This window comes from Stenella coeruleoalba, assembly GCF_951394435.1.
Source record: "Stenella coeruleoalba genome assembly, chromosome: 11".
In the NCBI taxonomy this organism is placed as follows: Eukaryota; Metazoa; Chordata; class Mammalia; order Artiodactyla; family Delphinidae; genus Stenella; species Stenella coeruleoalba.
In genome coordinates, this window is record NC_137157.1 from 26963846 (window position 1) to 26983842 (window position 19997).

Sequence of the window (19997 nt, forward strand, 5' to 3'; positions counted from 1 at the left end):
AAGCAAGGTATACATGGCATGAAATATGTGGTGATTATTACTGGTGCTCACCTAATTTGTCTGTTTTTCTCCTCCTCCTGGGCACATGGAGGACTGGACTGCCTGGCCCTGGTGGTTGGGTGGCACCATTTTGCAGAGTTCTGGCCAATGAGTTGGGAATAGAAGTGACAGCATTTAAATGTCAACAAGACATCCTTGGATTTCTCCTTTCCCACTGGCTCCCATCACGTTTGAGGAGGCAGCTGCTTTGCCAGCCTTGGTTCCAGAATGACTAAGAGAAGAGTTTCCCTGGTGACACATGTATGGGTAGAGAAATCTGTGTTACTTTAAGAAGCAAACCTTTGTTGTTTTAAGCCTCTGAGAATTTGGGGTTGTTTGTTTTGCAGCATAACCTAGCTTATTATGACTGACATATTATTCAAATAATTTACCTCCAGAGAAAGGAAAAGCGTGATAGGGAAGAGATGGTGTGTTATGGTTGCCCTGGATAGAGCTCTAAAGGAGATTAGTGGAAGAGAGGAAAGGTGTACATTCAGATGTAAAGGATCCTTCCAAGCTGGGTGCCCAGGGCTTGGGGAGATCTTGTATTACTTCTGAAATCAAAGTCCTAATAATACTATAATTACAAATTGGGCAAAGTCATAGCACTCTTGATATTAACTACATACAACTTAAAGGTACATGGCCTAGCAAACACCATTGAGGTATATGCTGGCTGCAGGCCTCAGAGCTTAAAAGCACTTGTAAGCTTACTCAGAAAAAGGATAGAAGAGTGAATAAAAGCATGGATTTTGGAATTAGATGGGCCTGAATTCAAATCTCAGTTCTACTTCTTAAATCAGCCTAAGTGTCAGTCTTATCTCTAAAGTGGAGATAAAAACAGAACCTACTTCAAAGGTTTGATGGGAGCACTAATTGAGGTCATATCTGTAAAGTGTCAAGTGCACTTCCTGGTATTACTAAATGTTCTAGCTTTTTCCAGTCCCCTGGAAGCCCAAGGGTTGGCTGGTTATAGAATGACTGCCTTACTGTCCTGTGTTGAACATAGCGAATCCCATGCCTACCCAATGCAGCTTCAAACTGGATCCCATGGGAGCTTTCAGCCATTACCAGGCTCAGTGCTGTATCTCTGCCTATGACTTCTGCACACTCCCACCCTCCTAGGCTATCAAGACCAGTGCCCCACTTTAAAAGATATCCAGGAAAATCCAAATATGCAAGATGATAGATTGGGGCAGGATTATTCATGCTCCAAGATTCTTGTCATGATGCCAAAGAGTCCAGAAATTTCCTTAGTCCTTTGCAGGTTTCTTTCTTTCCTTTTAATAAATTGTTTGACAGAGAAAAGGAAAAATAAAACTCAATGACTTCTTTATCCATTAATGATTGATCAAAAATGAGAAAAATCTATGTAAGTGGGAAAAATGACTTCCAAAAGCATATCCTCTGCCCACAATTTTCTGGGAGCACATCTACTGTGTTGGCCAGGAAGCAGAGCACAGACAGGCCTCCAGGTCCCTAAACAATGAACATTCATCCAGAGGGTTATTGTGATCATGGCTGACACACAGCAGATTCCTGTTTCTTCATCACAACCAAGATCTAAAAACCCAAGTCCAAACTCTATGATTATAGGGTAGTGCACAAAGATCCACAGCCAGGAGAAAACACAAGTTCTTCTGACCAGGATGAAAATGGAGTCAACCGACTCCAGCTGTGGAAAAGTACAGAGTTGAGAGGGTGTTACTATTTTTTCAAAATAAATGAGAATATATTATGGCACAGAGGCAAAATCTACATTACAACTTAAGTCGAAACTGAGACTCCACAGGAACATGGAGATTCCCCCTTCTCAGGCCACTCCCACCCCAATGGCAGAGAGGTTGCTCCTATATCTTGGCACTTGGGGTACCTCACTGGAAGGGAACAAAAAGCATGAAGCCACCAAGAGGCCCTAAGAGATTCAGTGTTTGACCCAAGGTCAAAGAACCAAAAGTGGACTCCACATTTGCCATGTGCTAGTTCAAGGTTCTGCCCACTGTAACACAACTTCCTCCTTTCCTGAGAATGGAATCTGCCACTTACCTCAGCCTGCCTGGCATGGAAGCCAGCCTTCAAAGGGAAGCATGCATCTGGGGGACCCAAAGCCCCAAACTCCAGGGCAAATGTGAGCCTGCAGACAAGGAAAAGGAGTCGATGTCTGCACCCTCCCACTGATCTTCTCCCAAGCCACCCCCTCCTTCCCATCCCCTCACACCTAACTTGTCTCCTTAACTCCACTCTAGCTTTGTTCCAAGCTATTTTCCAAAGGGTCCTTCCAGAGGGATCATATAAAACACAAACCGAGTTCAGTTATTGCCCCATTTAAAAAGCTTTTATCCACTGCCCTCCAGATAAAATTCAAGCGCTTCAGCAAGGCCTATAAGATCTGCCCCGACTTACCTCTGCCTCCTCTTCAGCCTTGTGGGAGAAAGACCTTCCTCACCGAGGGGTCTAATGACTCCTTTCCGCCCTTTAATACTCAGACAAAAGGCACCTTCCTCCAAGGTCTTCCCTAACCCCTCAAAGCAGGTTGACGGCACCTTGTCCACAAGTAATTATTACTGCCTTTATATTGGCGTTTCACAATAAATTGTTCATGTGGTTAAAGAGCCTAAACAACATGGTATCCTGAGAGGCAGAACCGGGCTTCAGAGCCCAACAAAAACCTGGGTTTGAACCATGACTTCCCCACTTACTGGGGAAGTCAAACCTCAGTTTCATTTTCAGTAAATGAAGAAATTCATACCTTAACAGTTTGCTGGGAGGGTTAAATGGAATGACAGTATGAGGTAGAAAACATATTCGATGGTTTAATAAATGTTAGTTCCTCTCCTCTCCATCCCTTCCCACTTCCCATTGGCTATAAGAGCTCCCTTAATGCTAGAACTTTCTTTTTACTCTTTAGTATTCCTGGTGAATAATACAGTAGGCACTTAATAAATGTTGTCAGGAAAAAAACAGAAGAGGGAGGGAGGAATGCAGAGGAGGCAGGAAGGGAGGAAAGGAAGAAGGAAATTAAACAATGGAATGAATGAATGAATGAATGAAGCTAGAAGCAAAAAGAGACCCTGATCTGTTAGAGCTAACAAAGTTACTATACACACTGGTCATATGACTGTGAGAATGTCGTAGCCTTCTCTACTAATAAACTCTGAAAGGATATCTGCAGATACTACTGTCACTAAGAAAAGACCCTGAATCCAGAGACTGGCAGATCTACCAGCAGAAGGCACTGTAGTCCATTATAGGATTGGCACATATATTTTAAAAAACTTTCATTCCCCAAATTGTTCATTCCTATTCCACTCTAAATGCTGGGCTTAATACAAATGAGAATACAAATAAACTGATCTTACTCTAGTGAGGTCTCAATGAACACACATAGATCAGTGGTATGTTATTAAACCAGAGAGGGGGGAAAGAAGACTTAATTTGTAGTGCCTGCCAGTTTCTGTGGTGTAAATACTCCCACCACGGGTGATTTCAATCTACTAATGACACACTTATAATAATTTAGCTCCCAAAATCCCTAAGCATTTAACAACTGGCTCTCAGGAGCCCTCAGCACACCACTGATTCTCCATTCCTCTTAATTTTCTCATTTTTGCCATCTTTTTAATCACTCTGTTGTTTTTTTAACATCCTTTTTGCCTGATGGACAAGGAAAATAAAAGAGAGAGCAGATGATTTTCCTGTCAGTGGTTCTAGCAAAGGAGATTGAAGAGGGAGGAAGCTGAAACTGCCATGTGTCTATGGGTTTCAATTATCCCTATGCTCTCTGCCCCTTATTACGGCAGATAACTGAGCAGATGCCCTAATCAAATGTGCAAAATATAAACATACTTTCTGATCAAATATAGAATTAATGGCCACAACCTGGTAATAAAAATGAGGCCAAAAAAAGCTATGCTAGAAACCTAAGAAGGGTCAAGTTCATCAAATGCCAGAAGGGAAAATGGATAGAGGACCTCAATAGACATTTTTCCAAAGGAGACATACAGATGGCCAACAGGCACATGAGAAGATGTTCAATGTCATTAATCATCAGGGAAATGCAAATCAAAACCACAATGAGACACCACCTCACACCTGTCAGAATGGCCATCATCAAAAAATACAACAAATAGCAAATGTTAGCGAAGATGTGGAGCAAAGAACCATCATGCATTGCTGGTGGGAATATAAACTGGTGCAGCCACTTTGGAAAACAGTATGGAGATTCCTGAAAAAATTAAAACTAGAACTACCATACAATTCAGCAATTCCGCTCCTGGGTATTTACCCAAAGAAAACAAAAACACTAAACTGAAAAGATATGTGCATCCCCATGTTCATTGCAGTACACTTACAATAGCAAACATATGGAAAGAACCAAAGTGTGCAGCCATAGATGAATAAGATGCGAGATATATAGATATATAGATATATAGATATATATATACACACACACACAATGGAATACTACTCAGCCTTTAAAACAAAAAAGAATGAAATCTTGCCTTTTGTGACAACATGGATGGACCTTGGGGGTATTATGCTGAGTGAAATAAGTCAGAGAAAAATACCATATGATCTCACTTATATGTGGAATCTAAAAACAAAACAAACAAAACAAAATCAAAACAGACCCATAGATAGAACGGGTGGAGGGGGATGGGCAGGACAGGTGAAGGGAATTAAGAGGTACAAACGTCAAGTTATAAAATAAGTCAAGGGGATGTAAAATGCGGCATAAGGAACATGGTCAATAATACTGTAATGATTTCGTATGGGGACAAATGTTTACTAGACTTGTGGTGATCACTTCAAAATGTATTTAAATGTCAAATCACTATGTCATACATCTGAAACTAACATAATATTGTACATCAACTATAGTTCAACTTTTAAAAAGATGGCAGAGGGCATGTTAAAGTGGGAAATCAGACAACTCCCCTGGATAGAAATAAACAGGGAAAATATTTTTCTGAATGTTAAAGATCACAGCAGCTCTCTGGACCAAAATCTAAACAGGAAAAAGCACACCAAACTAACCGAAGGGAAAACCGTTTAGCAAAATGTAAGTTTTTATCTTAACGTGGTTGGAAACTGGAGAGATATAAATTTTATGAAGTTCTGTGATGAAGCCTCACTCTCTCTGCCATAGGAAAGGGGCTCCTTGGGTGGTATCTATGCTTAGACAGAAGAGGAAGGCAGCTGGCAATATTTCCTTCCCTCTCACTAGGACTCTGGCTTGCCTTCCCCTTCCCTCTGTTTTTAACAGAGGCAGCACTACATGAGTAATAATACTTCACGAAATATGCTCCTGATCTCTAGGGCAAGTCAGAGTTCCTATAAGTTAAGGATGCAGTTCAGAGTGAGAATTGTCTATGAAAGCAGTTTTATGGCTCAGTAGATGTTTATTGATGCAACCCCATTCTCTGTGACAACACTCGTGTGATCCAGCCTCTCTCGTTGACAAAGCTCCCGAAGGAATATCCAGGTTTTGCTCCATGATTTCAGCTGACTTACTATCTAGGCATTTGGTACTCTGGGGCTTTTAAGAAGCTTCTGTGGCAACAGCTGTTACTTTACTTTAGTAATAAAGTAACCTGAACTCAAGCCACATAGAGGAAAAAATTAGAAACATCAAAAATATGTGAAGATGAGAATACAAGAAAACCATGCCTACATAGGAGAGTGAAACGAAACTATCACAGATTCATTTTTACAGATAGATATCCAGAAGGGAAGGAACAGAGGGTATTTCCATTCCATTCAAATGAAGGGCAACTTAGTGAAGAAGCAGCTTCTGATACTTTACATAAAAAGAGTTAAAAAATGCACATGACAAAAGCGTGGCATTTGGGGCTGGCTACTTGTTTCAAAACCTGAAAGGAATCAAAGAATGAGACAAAGAGTCAGATTTAATCTTACCGATCCTAAATCACTCAGTTACCCAACTCTGGGAGAAGGTAATTAACTACCCCCTTTCACTGGAGTATGATCTGGCCAGCAGGGCTGGGTCAGACAAGCAAACAGAGCAACCTCATGCTACCAAAGGGGGAAAGTAAGGCAGGAATGAACTGAGCCATCAGGACCAAGAGTGGGCGAAAGAAAGAATGGCTCCCCTGGTGAGGACAGGAGGGTAGGCATTGACTGGGCCAACAGGCGTCACCAGCTGGGCGTGAGTCACATCTGGCAGAGGCAAAAATGAGATCACAAAACAGCATGGATGGCAGGGTTTCGATTTTAAAACAGCAAGTAGATGAGAAACGTTGAGGAGTTAAAAATTAATGCAAAACTCTGATGTGAACCAAAATATGGAAACCAGCAGAAGCTGATTCTTCCAGAGTTCGGTGGAAGGAGCCAAGAACCGGGAATTAGCCCGCAGAGTATTCCCAAGGCCCGCTGTCTAAATTCCAAAGGAAGGAAAACCCAATGTTCAAAGAACTGTAGGGCGTACAGGGTCGCCAAGGAAAAGTACTGATGATTGAAACAAAGGGTAGGAGGGTGCAGCTTTTACAAATACTAAACCTGAGTTTAAAATATCTGTGTTCCAATATGGACTCCGCCCTTGACTTGCTGGGTTGATGGTGTGTGTGTCTCTGTGTACATGTGCACGCGATTCTCCTGATCTCCCCGGGGCTGGGTGTCTTCCTCAGTAAAATGATGGAACTAAATTATGTCATCTGAAAAGTGGTTTCAAGCTTTATTCTAGGAAGTGAAAAAATTGGGAGAGGAGAATGCAGGCCACTTAGTAAACAAAAGGCCTAGAATGAATGACAACACTTTCTTGCTCCAAAGGCTAGAAACCTCGGACACAGGAGGGCCACTGCCTAGCTGTTAGATGTCACCACTGCCACTCCACCCCCATTCCTTGTGCCTAAACCCTCAGCTGAGAAGGGCATGGCCTGGTCCTGGGACATTCCATCCCATGGATTATTTGATGACGTGTCTCTCTCCTACCCTCCTCCCAGAGTACAATTTTCTAAAAGCAGAGAAAAATCCTTCCCAAGAAAATAAACACTCCCAAACAACTGTCCCATTCTGTTACCTATTTGGATTACATAATTGCTATGAAGTCAAGACTTTCTTATTGACACGCCAGAAAAGACCTCTCAGCTCATAAGCTGAACCGCCTTTTCTCCACTGTCCAAAGCCCTAAAAAACCTCCAAGTCCCTAAAAAGCAGTCCCCAGTGCCCACTGAGATGGAATGAAAAACTCCACCGCCTCAACTCTGCTCAGAATGGGAACTCAGATCAAAATATTTTAAATCTGGGCTTCCCTGGTGGCGCAGTGGTTGAGAGTCTGCCTGCCGATGCAGGGGATACGGGTTCGTGCCCCGGTCCGGGAAGATCCCACATGCCGCGGAGCGGCTGGGCCCGTGAGCCATGGCCGCTGAACCTGCGCGTCCGGAGCCTGTGCTCCGCAACGGGAGAGGCCACAACAGTGAGAGGCCCGCGTACCGCAAAAAAAAAAAAAAAAAAAAATATATTTTAAATCTGTGGAGATGTAAGCCCTGTATACTATATTCCTCAACAATAACGACAGTAACAAACCCTTACTGATGCCCCAAACTGCCCTTCATAAAAGGAGAACACTGATATTTTTTCTGATTCTGTTGAGAATAATTTAGACAAGTGCACAATCTTAACTCTTTTGTTGTCCAGTCTGTAAAATGGGGTGACCGATAATTGGTAACTGGCATCACTTACCAGACAGCAGGTAAAACAGTTAACCCCCTCCTGACCCACCCTGACACTAGGAAAAAACCACTAGGCCAAGCTAGCTCCAATCCCACAGGGCACAACGCTAATTAAGATACCTATACTTTTCCCGTTGAGGCACCAGTAAAAAGGCTGAGGGTTCCTCTTACAGCCTGCTCTAACTTGTTCATCTGGATCAATGTAGAAATAGCAGTAAATTGCTCTTCTTAATTCCTCTCCAGGAATAAAAAGGACTAGGATATTCCTGGAATGCCTCCTCACTCACAAATTAGAAGGTATACCTCCCGTAATCACTGTACTGTGCTCAGTGTGACGATTAAATGAGATAATGCATGGAACGTGCTGAGCGAGCATCTGGGACACAATAAACTCAATAAATCAATGATGTTACTAACTGTAAAAACGACAACACACAAACAACAAAACAAAATCAAAAAAACGGGGGGGGGGGGAACTGTTTCCTGATGCTTATCGACTTACTTGGAATAGGGAAGATCGAAACATAAGGCAACAATAGTTCCACAGCACAATCCAGAGACGTTTTTGCTGTCCTCTGGTTTTCTTGTAATCAGTCACTTGATAGCCATTAAGAAGAACTTTCCACAATGCCACGGGTACTCACACCCCACTATACATCCAACTCTCAATAACTGAGAGGTAGCAGAGTGTTTGAAACAACGAGGACAGAAATGCAAAAGACCTTAAAGAAATTCCACAAAGCCCCTTGGCACCGATCACGTGCAAGTTTTGCCAGAAAAGCCAAACATCCCACACCACACAATGGTTCTTGGTGGAAAAAGAGGGTAAATAAAGCACAGACTCTGAGAATCCTAATGAGAAGGTTACCTCCCCATCAGAGACCAGACCTTAAAAGTCTAGCTCTTCTGTAAATTTTAGGTTACAAATAAATTCTTCCTAAGGCACACCTAGCAATCTTTTGTGTTTGGCTCTGCTGTTTGGACACGCACAGTTATGTTTTCCTTCCAGGCACAAAACCGGTTTTTAAGAGCTTCATGAAAATATTCATATTTTCACGATATGCGATTAGCAGGTTTTACTATAATTTATAACTGAATTTTCTTGTTCACTTGGGGCACACACATCATATACTAGGCTCACCTTCCCAGTGACACACCATAGTATGCAGCTACGCAGCACATTTTGTTTTAAAGGCAGCAAAATGAATAATGTCTGAACTCCAGAAAAGATGGTGCATTTGCAACAGTCGTGAGACCGTGTGGCAAAAAAAAAAAAAAAAAGGCCATAAAACTCTTACTTTGTCTTTTGTATTGTGCCTATTCAACCTGTAAAAATTTTTGTAATTTCTAAACCAGGTTTTTCGGAAACACAACCGGCGTTAGTATTATGCCTTTTCAAGTTGTAAAAGACCAGGCCACTTGGCAATTCTTGTAGTTTCTAAACCATGCTTTCCAAAATGCAAAGGGCAAGTGTGACCTGTAACTTTAGAGAAGGGCAAGTAACGTTCTACCTCTGGCTGAATACTTAGTTATTTCACTTGACGTAAGTTTTTATGGCAACCTTCTATTACCATGAAAGTGTATGTCCTCTCCGATTCAAAGTAATTAAGTGCAACTTGTGAAAGTCAGGTTTTTTTATTTAATACATTCTAATCAAATAGTAACAGCAGTAAATAAACACTTTGAAAAACAGGCAGGTATCCCCCTATATCTGGAAGAAAATTAAGTCAGAGTATTCTACATGGTAGAAGGGAGACAATTGCTAATGTCCATGGTTAGACCACTTGGAAATTTCTAAAGCCATTTCTGAAAAATCAATGGCAACAGGTTGTGGGACACAGCTACTTCAAAGGGTAAAATGTCTCTATCTACATGGTTTTATTAACAGGGATTGAGTTGCACCTGTATAGCATGACATTCTTGTCTTTAGCCTTAAAGGAAAAGAAGTCTTTTCCATTTGCACCAGTTTGAAATATTTCTGAAATAAGGCTCCCTTGAAATGGATTACTACAGTACTCATTCACATGAGAGAGTTCATACATGTAGTAAAAAGACAAATACAGGATTTCATGGTCACTTTTTTTGGTTGATTTGGTTAATTGCATAAAATGAAGGATAAATACTCACAAGCATATCTGTTTAACAAATCTCCTAAGTACATCAGAATGCAAAGTATCAAATGTCCTAAAATAGGCTCTGATCACCAGGCATACAAAATTGAAGTTAAGCCTGTGTCAGTTTGGTTCCTTCCACTTCTTCAGCACTCCTAAGTGGAGCTCCTTCTCTACTGCCGGTGCTGGCACCTTCCACCTAACAGGAACCTCAGAAAGGCAGAGTTCTGATAAAGTGTTCCTTCAGCCTTTACTTGGGACGTTTTATTTTTAACTTAAAAGGATAAACTGGTCTTGGTCAGCCTTAGGAAGGGAAGCATCACTCAGGTGAAAATATCTGGGGGAACTTTAAATACCTAGCTACCCCTCCACACATTTAAATTAGATTGACTTCAGCTGTTCTTAGAATTCTGCGTAGTTATCCAGAGCCGTCACTCAAGTTTTGGTTCTCTTTTTACATAGCTGCTTTCGGAGATACTCTATAGGAGGCATGTTTAGAAAAAGAGAAACACTTATACCTGGAATTTATATTCTTCCAAGTAATCTTTTAGTCTTGTTGGTAAAGGCAGTCCCCAGATGGTACCGGTACATTTGTTAATGGTGAGTCTACAGAGATGCTGCAGAGGTGGTGCTGATGTGTAGAGCGGTTTGGTCAGATAAAGGTGAACAGTGCCGTTCCGGGGGGCTTCTGGGCCCGTCCGCTTATCCTTGCACATCTGAACATAGTAGTCGATCAGATGAACCACACTGTCAAATTGTTTAAGCTTGGACTTGACACATATGATAGAGTCCAATCTAAATTTCCCATCTTGGTATTCGATGCGAAGATTAGTTGGTCCAGCTGATGTTTTAACAGATATTGTTAGTAGGTAGTCTGAATGCGAACTATCTCTAATCAAGAAAGTTCCTTCTGGTGCCTCTTTTAATTTCTCTTTGGCTTCATTAACAGTCATACTTCCCCAGTACCAACCTGGGGTTTTTGTTCAAAAGAAAAAGAAAAGAGAGTAAAATAGTTATTATAGAGAATTTTTAAAATAGGGTAAATACTTGGCAACAATTTTTCTAGCTCTAAAAAGAAGTGTGTGAAAGTTTACCAGAGGCTACCGTAAATACTTTCTATAGAAATCTGATGAAAACATAGGTCCATTTTATTTTCTGAACAAACTGCAAGCCAGTTTTCTTTTTTAAAAGTAACTTTCTGTAGCTGTTCTTTAAACTCTCTTAAGACTTTCTCCTAACGAAACAAAAGAATGTTTGCAGTATGACACATTGGCTGACCGGGCATGATGCTTCTCCACTAGTCAAGTGAAATCAAAGATTTAATGTAAATTAAGTCAGAAGTTAGAAATAAAAGCCATGCCCTTAAAAAAGTGGAAAACCCAACTCCAGTTAATACCAACAAGATAAAAAGAAGCAACTTTCTGAATGGTTGGTGTCCACTCCCACCCTCCCCAAATCTGTTAGCGGCTGCGTCCATATCTCTTTTCGAAGTCCCGTAAAGCACCGCTATTTACTTGTTTTAAGAGGGCAGTTCTAGTATGATACAATAGCTTCTGTTCGCTGCTTTGATTACAACTACCTTATCAGCCATTGAGAAATGAGAGAAAGCCCAATTGATAGTTAGTACTTCCAGTTTACAGTCTTCCATAAACTCTTTTGGACTTTGCCCTAATTCAAATCCAATCACAACCGTCGGTCTCCCCAGCATTCTCGAGTCTACCTGCCAGTTCCATCTCCCATCCCGTTTTCAAAAGTGACTTAGCAACATCTTACAGTTTAAAAGTTTGAACAATACTCCCCCGCCTCCAAAAAAAAACTTGCTCGGGTACCTGCAATCTGCCGGTTCCTCCCGCTGAGGGAAAGCCCGTGGCCTGCACGGAAAGACCGGAACCGCAAGTGAAGGAACTTTTCCTTCTCCCTACTGCTACCAAAACTTCAACTTTGCCCCAAACGTAAGCTTTGAGGATCCTGATTTTGAAAGGCTGCAGGTTTGCCAGAATCTTTTTTTCCATCTTTTCTTCTTTCAGATGCCGAGAGACGACAGCGAGCCGCGCAAAGCGCAAGACTGCACTTGAAACAAGCGAGGCCAAGCTCGGCTGGGGCTTCGCAGCCCGCCCTCCTCCCGGCTTTGCGGCAGTCCTGAGCGGCAATCAGTCGGTCCCCGAACTTGGCCGCCAAGATTCCAGGCTGCAGCGGCTGCCCGGCCCGGGAGCCAGATGCAGCTGAAGCTGCGGGCAGCGCAGCGCCCACTCGCCGCCCTCTCACCCCGCGGACAGGAAAGGAGCCGGGCACTTTCTCCGGCTAAGGTCCGAGCCCGAGTGCCGACCCCCAAACGGCCGCGGAAAATAGCAAAAATTCCAGCGCCCTAAGAGTCTATTTCCAAAGAGCCCTTCTAGCGCTCTAACCTCCCCTAGGCCTCTGAGTCCCCCGAGAACCACTTTTCTTTCGCATTCCAAGGATCCAGGTCCGTAGGGGCATTCTCCCCGCGGTTCCCTGATCTGGGGCGGGGAGGGTAGCGATTGCTTCCCAGCCTCGCTAGCACAACCGCATCCTTGTCTTTGGGGAGGCGCCCCCTTCTCGCACGCATTGCGGCCGGTCCGCTCCCTACCTGTGTGACTAAGTTCCCGCAGGGCCTTCGCCAGACGCGCCGCCTCCGGGGACGGCTCCTCCGCCGACCCCGAGGTCCCCCAATGGCTCTGCGTCCCTTCCGCGCCATTCCCGGAGGGCTCGAGGCACCGCAGGGTCATGGGAGAAGGGTCACCGCGGCAAAGACAGGTGGCCGCCCGAGCTGGGGTCAGAGAGGGGCACGCGTCCTTCTTAGAAGTCAGTGGAAACCCCAAAACGAGTCCCTGAGGGGTCCGCGAAATGGAAATGGAGGGGGAGGTAATGGGGAGCCGCTGGTTCTTCCTCCCCGGGTCCCGGTGCACGGATAGCAAAATCCCCCGCAGGCGCGGTCACGCACAGTTTGCCTGCAAAGAGAAAGTGGAGGGTTGGGTCAGTCGGAACTGGACCCCTGCGGCCAGGGCGTGGGTGGAGGGACAGAGACGTGGAAAATCCCGGGAATCCTCCGCGTCTGCGCTCCTGAACCATTTAACCCCGAGCATCCAGTTACTGCCCTGGCCCGTTCTAGAGAAAGAAGGATAAAGAGAGAGCAGGGATCCAAGACGCAAGAGTTGGGGCGGGGGACAGGATGAGGGTGGCGAACCGGCTTATTTCCCGCCCAGGGCTGCTTGCTGAAATCGCAGACAAGGAGATGAGAAGAGCAAAGAGTCACCTGCGGGTACGGTGGTAAACAGGCCTCAGTCAAGGACAAGTAGAAAAATGTAAAACGGAAAGAACAGGAGAGGTCCCCACTTGGCATTCCTATCTCACACTCCGCACAGCCCGGGGAGCCCCAGGAGGAAGCACCCCGCACAAACCTAGTTCCCGGCCCTACAGCGCCGCGGGGCTTCCCGGGCAGAGCCTGCAGCCCGGGACGCGGAGGTGCGGGAGCTGCCGCAACACAGCAGGAGAGGCTGCCTCCCTCCCCTCCCCCCGCTTCCCGGAGCTCGCTTGGGGCAGGGGTTGGGGGCGCCGTGGCTGCCGCTCCCGAGGCCGGGCGGCTGAGGCTGCTGTTGCCGCCGCGAGCGCTGTCGAGGAATCTGCCCGAGCGCACAGCCCGCGCGGGGGCTCCGAGCCCTGACCCGAGCCGGGGGCCGAGCAGGCGGCAGAGAGAGCTGCGGGACGTGCTAGACAACCCACGCTGAGCCCTTACCTCGGCCTCGGCCGCCGCTGCCGCCTCCGCACCAGGCAGCCTCCCCAGCAGGCATGGGGCGGGGGAGCCGGGAGGGGCCCGGGAGGAGGGGTGTCTGCCCGAGTTTCCCCTGTTGACTTTTAATTTGGGAATGAGATGCCTGGGGATGTGACGAGCCCTGTGCTCAGCGGCGGGGGCGGCCGGAGTTCTCTGCACAGAGGGCAAACGTGAGCCCCGGGGACCATCGCCTCGATTCGCCGGGCTCTAACACCCCCTCTGGGCTCGGACACCCCCGACCCGGGGCAGCTGCTGGGTTCCCTCCGGCTGCAACCAAGGAGATGAGAAGGAGAGAGGGAGGGAGGAAAGAGGGCGGGAGGTAGGCGGGTGGGGAGGAGCGGGAGATCAGCTTATTAGGAGGATTATTAATCTGGATGGCAGTTTAGGGGAGGAAAAACAAAAACAAAAACTCTGGAGACTTCCAGACGCCGGGAAAGAACTGGAGAAAGCAGGCAGTAGCTCCCAGCCTCGGGGCAGAGCTGCAGCTCGGGCTCTCTAGCCCAGAGGCTCGAAACTGCGGAAGCCAAGGCTGCCCCGCTCTCTCGGCCGCGCCCCAGTGCCCTCCCCAGCCCTCCTAGGGGCGGAGCCCTTGAGCTCCCCGGCCCGATACCTGCCGCGGGCCCCTGCCCGAGCTCCTCCGGCGCCCCAGCTGTAGGCGACGGGGATCCTGAGGCTGTGCGCCCGGGGCCCCGGCGCGCACTGTCCGCGGCCCGCGCAGTGCCAGTGGCGGCGGGCGAGAAGGCTCATGCTTCAAGGGAAGCCCAAGGCCCGCGAGCCGCGGCGGCGGCGAGACTAGACAAGAGTTAAATGTCTGTCCCCGGAGCGCTGTGTGCGCGCGACTTCCCAGACCTACGCGCCTCCCTCGCTCCCCGCCTCTCTCCCTAGTCCGCGCTCCCCGCGCGCCCCGCCCCGCGGCTGCGGAGGCCGCTTTCCAGGAACTTTCCAGGAATCCACCTCACGTGACCGCGGCCCCCGCTACTGCTTTAAAGAGACTCCGGTGCTAATGCGCAGGCTTCAGGAGAGACGGGCTCAGAGCGTTCGGGTGCCGGCCAGGGCGGGGTGGATGCCTGGGAATCCGCCCTCCTCTGACCCCACGCCCCGGAGTTCTCGGAGACGCGCAGGAGAAGAACCAGGCCATCACCGTCCCGGTTTCGGCGGCTGGAGCTTGCGCCCAACCCATGCAAGCTGTGCGCCGGAGTCGAGCGGTTAGCAGACGTTCTCGCCCCTCGGCCCGCCGCGGCTGGTTGTCTTTTCCATCCCCTCCGCGCCTTCTCTAGGCGACTTTCCAGGCCGCACATTTTCGGGGTGGTGGTGGCTGGAGAGACTAGAGATCCTCGGAAAGGGCCCCTCCCGCTCTAAGACACATTAATGGAGTGGGAGAGCTCCCTCTTCAGCACCCCCGCGCCCACGCCCGGGACTCGGAGGGAGCGGGCTGATGGCGGTCCTCTCGGGTCCGGTCCTAGAAGGCTGCCAGCGGGCGTAGCGCGGCGCCTTGTTAAACGGCGCCGGCCGCTCTGTCTCCTCCCCGTGGCGGTCTTGCTCGCTGTCTCCCGCACCGGCCCAGCCCGGCTCCTCCGTCCCTTCCTCCTCCTCGCCGCTCCGTAGTCTCCTTCCGGCCACCCGGCGGCCCTCCGGCTCACCTGCGCCGATCGCGGAGGGGGCGCCCAGACCTGCGCGCCCTGGTGGTCCTGGCCGGCCCGTCTCGGTGTCCGCAGGCCGAGAGCGCTCGACTCTGCGATTTCCCGCAGAGCTTGCACCCGGGGCCCGGAAATGCGGAAAGATCCCAGCTCTTCTTCCCTGCCCAGGGACCCTCACCTCCTCCCACCTAGTTGAAGGCCACCTGGCCTCAGTTGAAACTCATCTCCTTCCCTGCACGTCCGCCTCCGAAATGTGACCTACTTTAAATGTGACCTACTTTTTAAAAACCATTAACACTCATGGGAAAACCGGATCCAAAATTTCGATAACCATTTTTCTTTGAAATACTATTCTATTGCATCACTATTCAAAAGCTTGAAAGGTCAATGGCCACTTTTAGTTGAAGCGTTGGCCATAGGGAAGTTGGGCGAGGAAAGGGGAGGGGGCGTAGGGGAAGGCGCGGCTCACAAACCTTGCCTGGTGCACCCCCCTGCTGGCTCTGCGAGGAAGCATAAACCAGCTCCTGCCTTCAGGCCGGGAGTCCTGGACAAACGGTTTTTCTCAATAATTTTCCTGCTTTTGAGTAAATAATTATGCAAATGATAGGCAGATTAGCTGGAGAGGAAGAGGGGGTTGCATTTCCCAGCTAACAAAGGGTTTTGTCAACGATGGAGTCGCGTGCACTGAATCATGTTTTGTTTCTTAGAGTCTGATCTGGAGGGCAGAGCTAATTGAATCCTAGTTAAAACCCTCTATAATGGAGATGAATAATTTTGCACAAGTCGCTTATCGTCCTTGGACCCTAGACCTTTTCTATAAAATTAAGGGACTGGACTCTGGTTCTGGGTGACGGACTGGTATGAATGAAAAAATAAGATTCCATGTGGAGTTTGTGTCCAGTCTGAGGCCCAGAACCTTTAGGAGCCACTACATCTACTAGGGTTCATTATGCTCTAAATTATTCCATTTGACCTCTCCTTCCTTGGTAGAGCATCCCAGAGGAAGGGTGCACCCACTTTTCTGTAGTTTAAAGATATTTTTAAAATTTTACAAAGATAAAATAATTTCTATTTAATTGTCAATTGAAATGGATCTGCCAGCAGCACTTCTTAACGTGCTTTCCTGTGGCTTCCTAAGGACCTTTGCACACACCCTCCTCACTTCCTGGAATGCCCCTCCCCAGACTGGGTGCATGGCAGACTCTCGTCATTCAGGGCCCAGCTCAAAGTCACATCCACAGAGAGTCACTGTCCACAAAGATTGCAATAAACACAATGCCAGCTGTAGGGGCACCAAGCTTTGTACCAAAGTAGGATTTTTAACTTTTGTTTCTGAAAGGTCTCAGCAATGCCCTGCATTTTATTGGCCCCAGGAAGCACATATGGGAGCCACTTAGGAAAATATTTATGAGATCATGTTAAGTGAAAAAAAGTACAATATGAAATTGTATCCATGCTATGATTTTGACATTATAGAAGTATGTATGCATGTGGGCAAAAACAGAATGAGAAGAAATAAAAGCAGCTGTTTTTAGGGTGGCAGGATGTGGGTGAATTTTTAAATTTGACTGTCCTTCATACTGTTCTAGTATTTCTGATACAGCCATCAGTTTCCCAAAATTGCATGCAGGTGTCTTCACTTACTCTCAGGGGGTAGAGTATAGTTTGTAGAGCTGATGGACTGCCCTGCTGAACCCCAGACCTGCCACCCGGCATTACCCTTTAGATGTCTAATCGGTATCTCCCATTTAATAGGTCCCAAAATGGGGCCTAGATAACCCTTCCCCCCCCACCCTTAAAAAGAAAATAAAAACAAAGCCATCCCTCCTGCACCCTTCCCCATCTCTGAAAATGTCAATTCCATTCTTCAGTTGCTCAGGCCAGCCAACAGCCTTAGAGCCATCTTTGACTGCCCTTTCTCACACACAACCACATCTCACCTGTCAGCTAATCCTCTGACTCTGATTTCACAATAAACCCAGAATGGAAGCACTTGCCGCATCTCCACTGCACACTAGTCCAGGCCACCTCCATGTCTACCCAGCTTACTGCTGCAGCCTCCCTCTTGGCCTCCTTGCTCCCCAATAGGCTATTTCTGACAGAGCAGTGAGAGAGATCCTGTTTAAACTAAGTCATTTCACGTCCCTCCTCTGCTCTAACCCAAGTGGCTGCATTGCACCAGAGTAAAAGACAAAACACTAACAGCCACTTGCAAGACCCTAGAAGATCTGGTACCTCTGATCTCATCCCCTCCTGTTCTGTTCCTTGATCACAATGCTCAAGTCACACTGGACTTCTTGCTATTGGTAGCGCATGCTGCCCTTGCTCTTTCCTCAGGGCCTTTGTCTTTGCTGTTTCCTCTACCTATTATGCTCTTCCTCCAGATAATCTGCATGGTTCACTCCCTCACTTCCTCAGATCTTTATTCAGTGTCACCTTCTTAGTGAGACTTGACTGTTCAGAATCCACCCCTCCCCCCCACTTCTCTTGCCTCCATGCCATAGTTGTTTCCCTTACACTGATCACTATCTAACCTAGTTTATGTTTTATCCATTGGTCCAGTTTCCTATCTTTCTCCCCCACAAGAATGTAAGTTTCACGAGGACATATATCTGTATTTGTATCTACATTGTGTACAGCTATATATCTCAGCACCTTGAAGAGTTCCCAACATGTAGTAGGCACTCCACATGACTGTAGAATGAATGAATTGATGCTCCATCAGAATGGCTTTAAAGTTAAACTGCCCAGGCATGAATCCTCACTCTGCCACTGCTGGCTGCATATGTAATCTTTGGCAAATGATTTAGCCTCTTATGGAGATAATAATTAAACATATAGAGGTATTGTGAGAATTACATGAGATAATCTATAAAAAGTGCTTTGGCACTTAGCAAATAATAAAGATTAGCTATTATTTCAACTCTCATTCTTTTACTCTCAGTGAGTTTGGATTTTTCTCCCTAGGGGTAAGATTATCTTATTTTTGCCTATATGAAACCCAACAGTCACTCTCTGGTCACTGCCCAAGAACTTCCCGTTAGTTGATTCCCTGGAGTTCACCTTCAGCTTTAAATATATAGGGTAAAATAGTGATTCTGTTTGTTCCTAGATTTTCAGGAGTACATCTGTTCTGTTCAGCAGGGCAGGTGCATGGCTGCAGTAGTGAACTTTCATTCTAATTGGGGAGGGAAGGGAGAGTGATTTTCACAAAGCTGGAGAGTGTCTTCTGTTGCCCGCATGGAGGAATTGCCAAGGCTTGAAAATCTCTGTGTACCAAACCCGAACTGCACCTTCTTGGTTTTGCAGTGCAGATGTTCTGATACTGGAATTGACGAGCAATCTGCACTGAGCTTCTGCTGAGTTGCAGAGAGAGACTTTTGGGTTTTGTTTGGGGGCCGAGGGAATGACCGTTGACTGTTGTATCTAAAGTGCCTGTGGGTAGAAGGTACCCTTTTAAGTGGCCACCATCCCTTCCTTTTAGAGTTTGCCATTTCACCACCACCACCACACACACGCACACACACACACACACACACACACACACACACACTCACACTCAGCACCTTCAAAGCTCCTTGTGATTCTGGAACCCACTCTTCTGGAGAGCATATGACCCAGGCTAGCCAATAGGAGTACCCCATGCCACTGGACACAGGGGTTTGTCCAGTATCACAGCCCAAGCAGATTATTTTTTTTAGGACTTGATGTAAGTGCCTCCCCTTCTGAGATGATGAGCAGTAATGACCATGCAAGCCAACTTTTCCACCACTTCGAGAGAGTCTGTCAAAGAACAAAGGCAACAGAGAAGAAAGCAGAGCTCAGGTTTGAGTGACAGGGAGAGATTCCTGAGCACTTGAATCCAACATGCCCGAAGCTGCACTGCCCTTCGGCTTCTCAGATACAGGAATAAAAGAGTTTATTTTTTCCCCACAGGGTTTGATTTGGGTTTCCGTAACTTGTAATCAAAGATACTCTCATGGGATGTAGTGGTTTGGGTGTGGAGGGATGTATGGGAGGGAGTGGAGTGGAGAATTGAGAAGACAAAGAAGAGAGCTGCCTTTCACAGTAATGAGCATCTCTTAAACTTCATCTGGTGCTTCTCAGTACCAATTCCCTTTACAATGTCCTGCTTGCTCCACCCCTATAGTGGAGGACACTCACTGGGGGACAGAGGAAGACGAGCAGATCCTGCTGGCTTCTGTGCTCTGGGTCAGGGATGGGGGGAGGGAGAAGCCAGGCAGATGGCTGTCCCCTAGACTTCTGGGACCCTGGGACATGGTTGATGGCTGTGTCCTTGGTCTTTCTACCCACAGAAGTGGAAGGGAATCATGTTCTAGGACAGTAGTTGTCAATGTTAAGTCACAGATCTCTCAGAAATTCTGGTAAAATCTATAGATCAGAGTTCAACAAACCACCTGCATATGGGCCATATTTGACCCTGAGAGTTATGGGTGGTCTACCAGGGTTCTAAAAAAAAAAAATGTGAACCAAATAAAATCTCTGGAGATTTCACCCCCAAAGAGATCCAGATTTTTGCTTTCTCTTAACCAGTCCTAAGATCTGTCCACACTGGGTCCCATTCCCTCAAGGCAGTGAGCAGCAGAAGCATAGTGGCGGCTGCCGCCTTTGGAAGGTACATCCCCTCCCATTCTCCACAGTCCTCAGCATCCTCTATGGATCCCCAGCACTGAACATTACTTGCCATCTGTCATCACCCTTACATTGC

The 19997-nt window shown here is 46.9% G+C and overlaps 2 protein-coding genes across 5 annotated transcripts in view; both read right to left on the bottom strand.

Moving 5' to 3' along the window:
* MRPL42 (mitochondrial ribosomal protein L42) overlaps positions 1-19997 on the bottom strand; it is a 162244-nt gene that overhangs the window by 65933 nt on the left and 76314 nt on the right.
* Positions 1615-14444, bottom strand: SOCS2 (suppressor of cytokine signaling 2). 4 transcript variants are annotated; one of them, XM_079937575.1, is made up of 5 exons: positions 14242-14444; positions 12450-12810; positions 10360-10811; positions 2086-2173; positions 1615-1714 (listed from the first exon to the last, which is right to left on the bottom strand). In XM_079937575.1, the coding sequence occupies exons 2-4, from the start codon at positions 12586-12588 to the stop codon at positions 2087-2089; spliced, it is 678 nt and encodes a 225-aa protein (XP_079793701.1). In that variant the 5' UTR covers positions 12589-12810; positions 14242-14444; the 3' UTR covers positions 1615-1714; position 2086. The 4 variants fall into 4 exon arrangements, with proteins under 4 accessions (XP_079793701.1, XP_079793703.1, XP_079793702.1 ...); XM_079937577.1 differs by lacking the exon at positions 14242-14444 and adding an exon at positions 13596-13746; XM_079937576.1 differs by lacking the exon at positions 14242-14444 and having other exon boundaries at positions 12450-13394.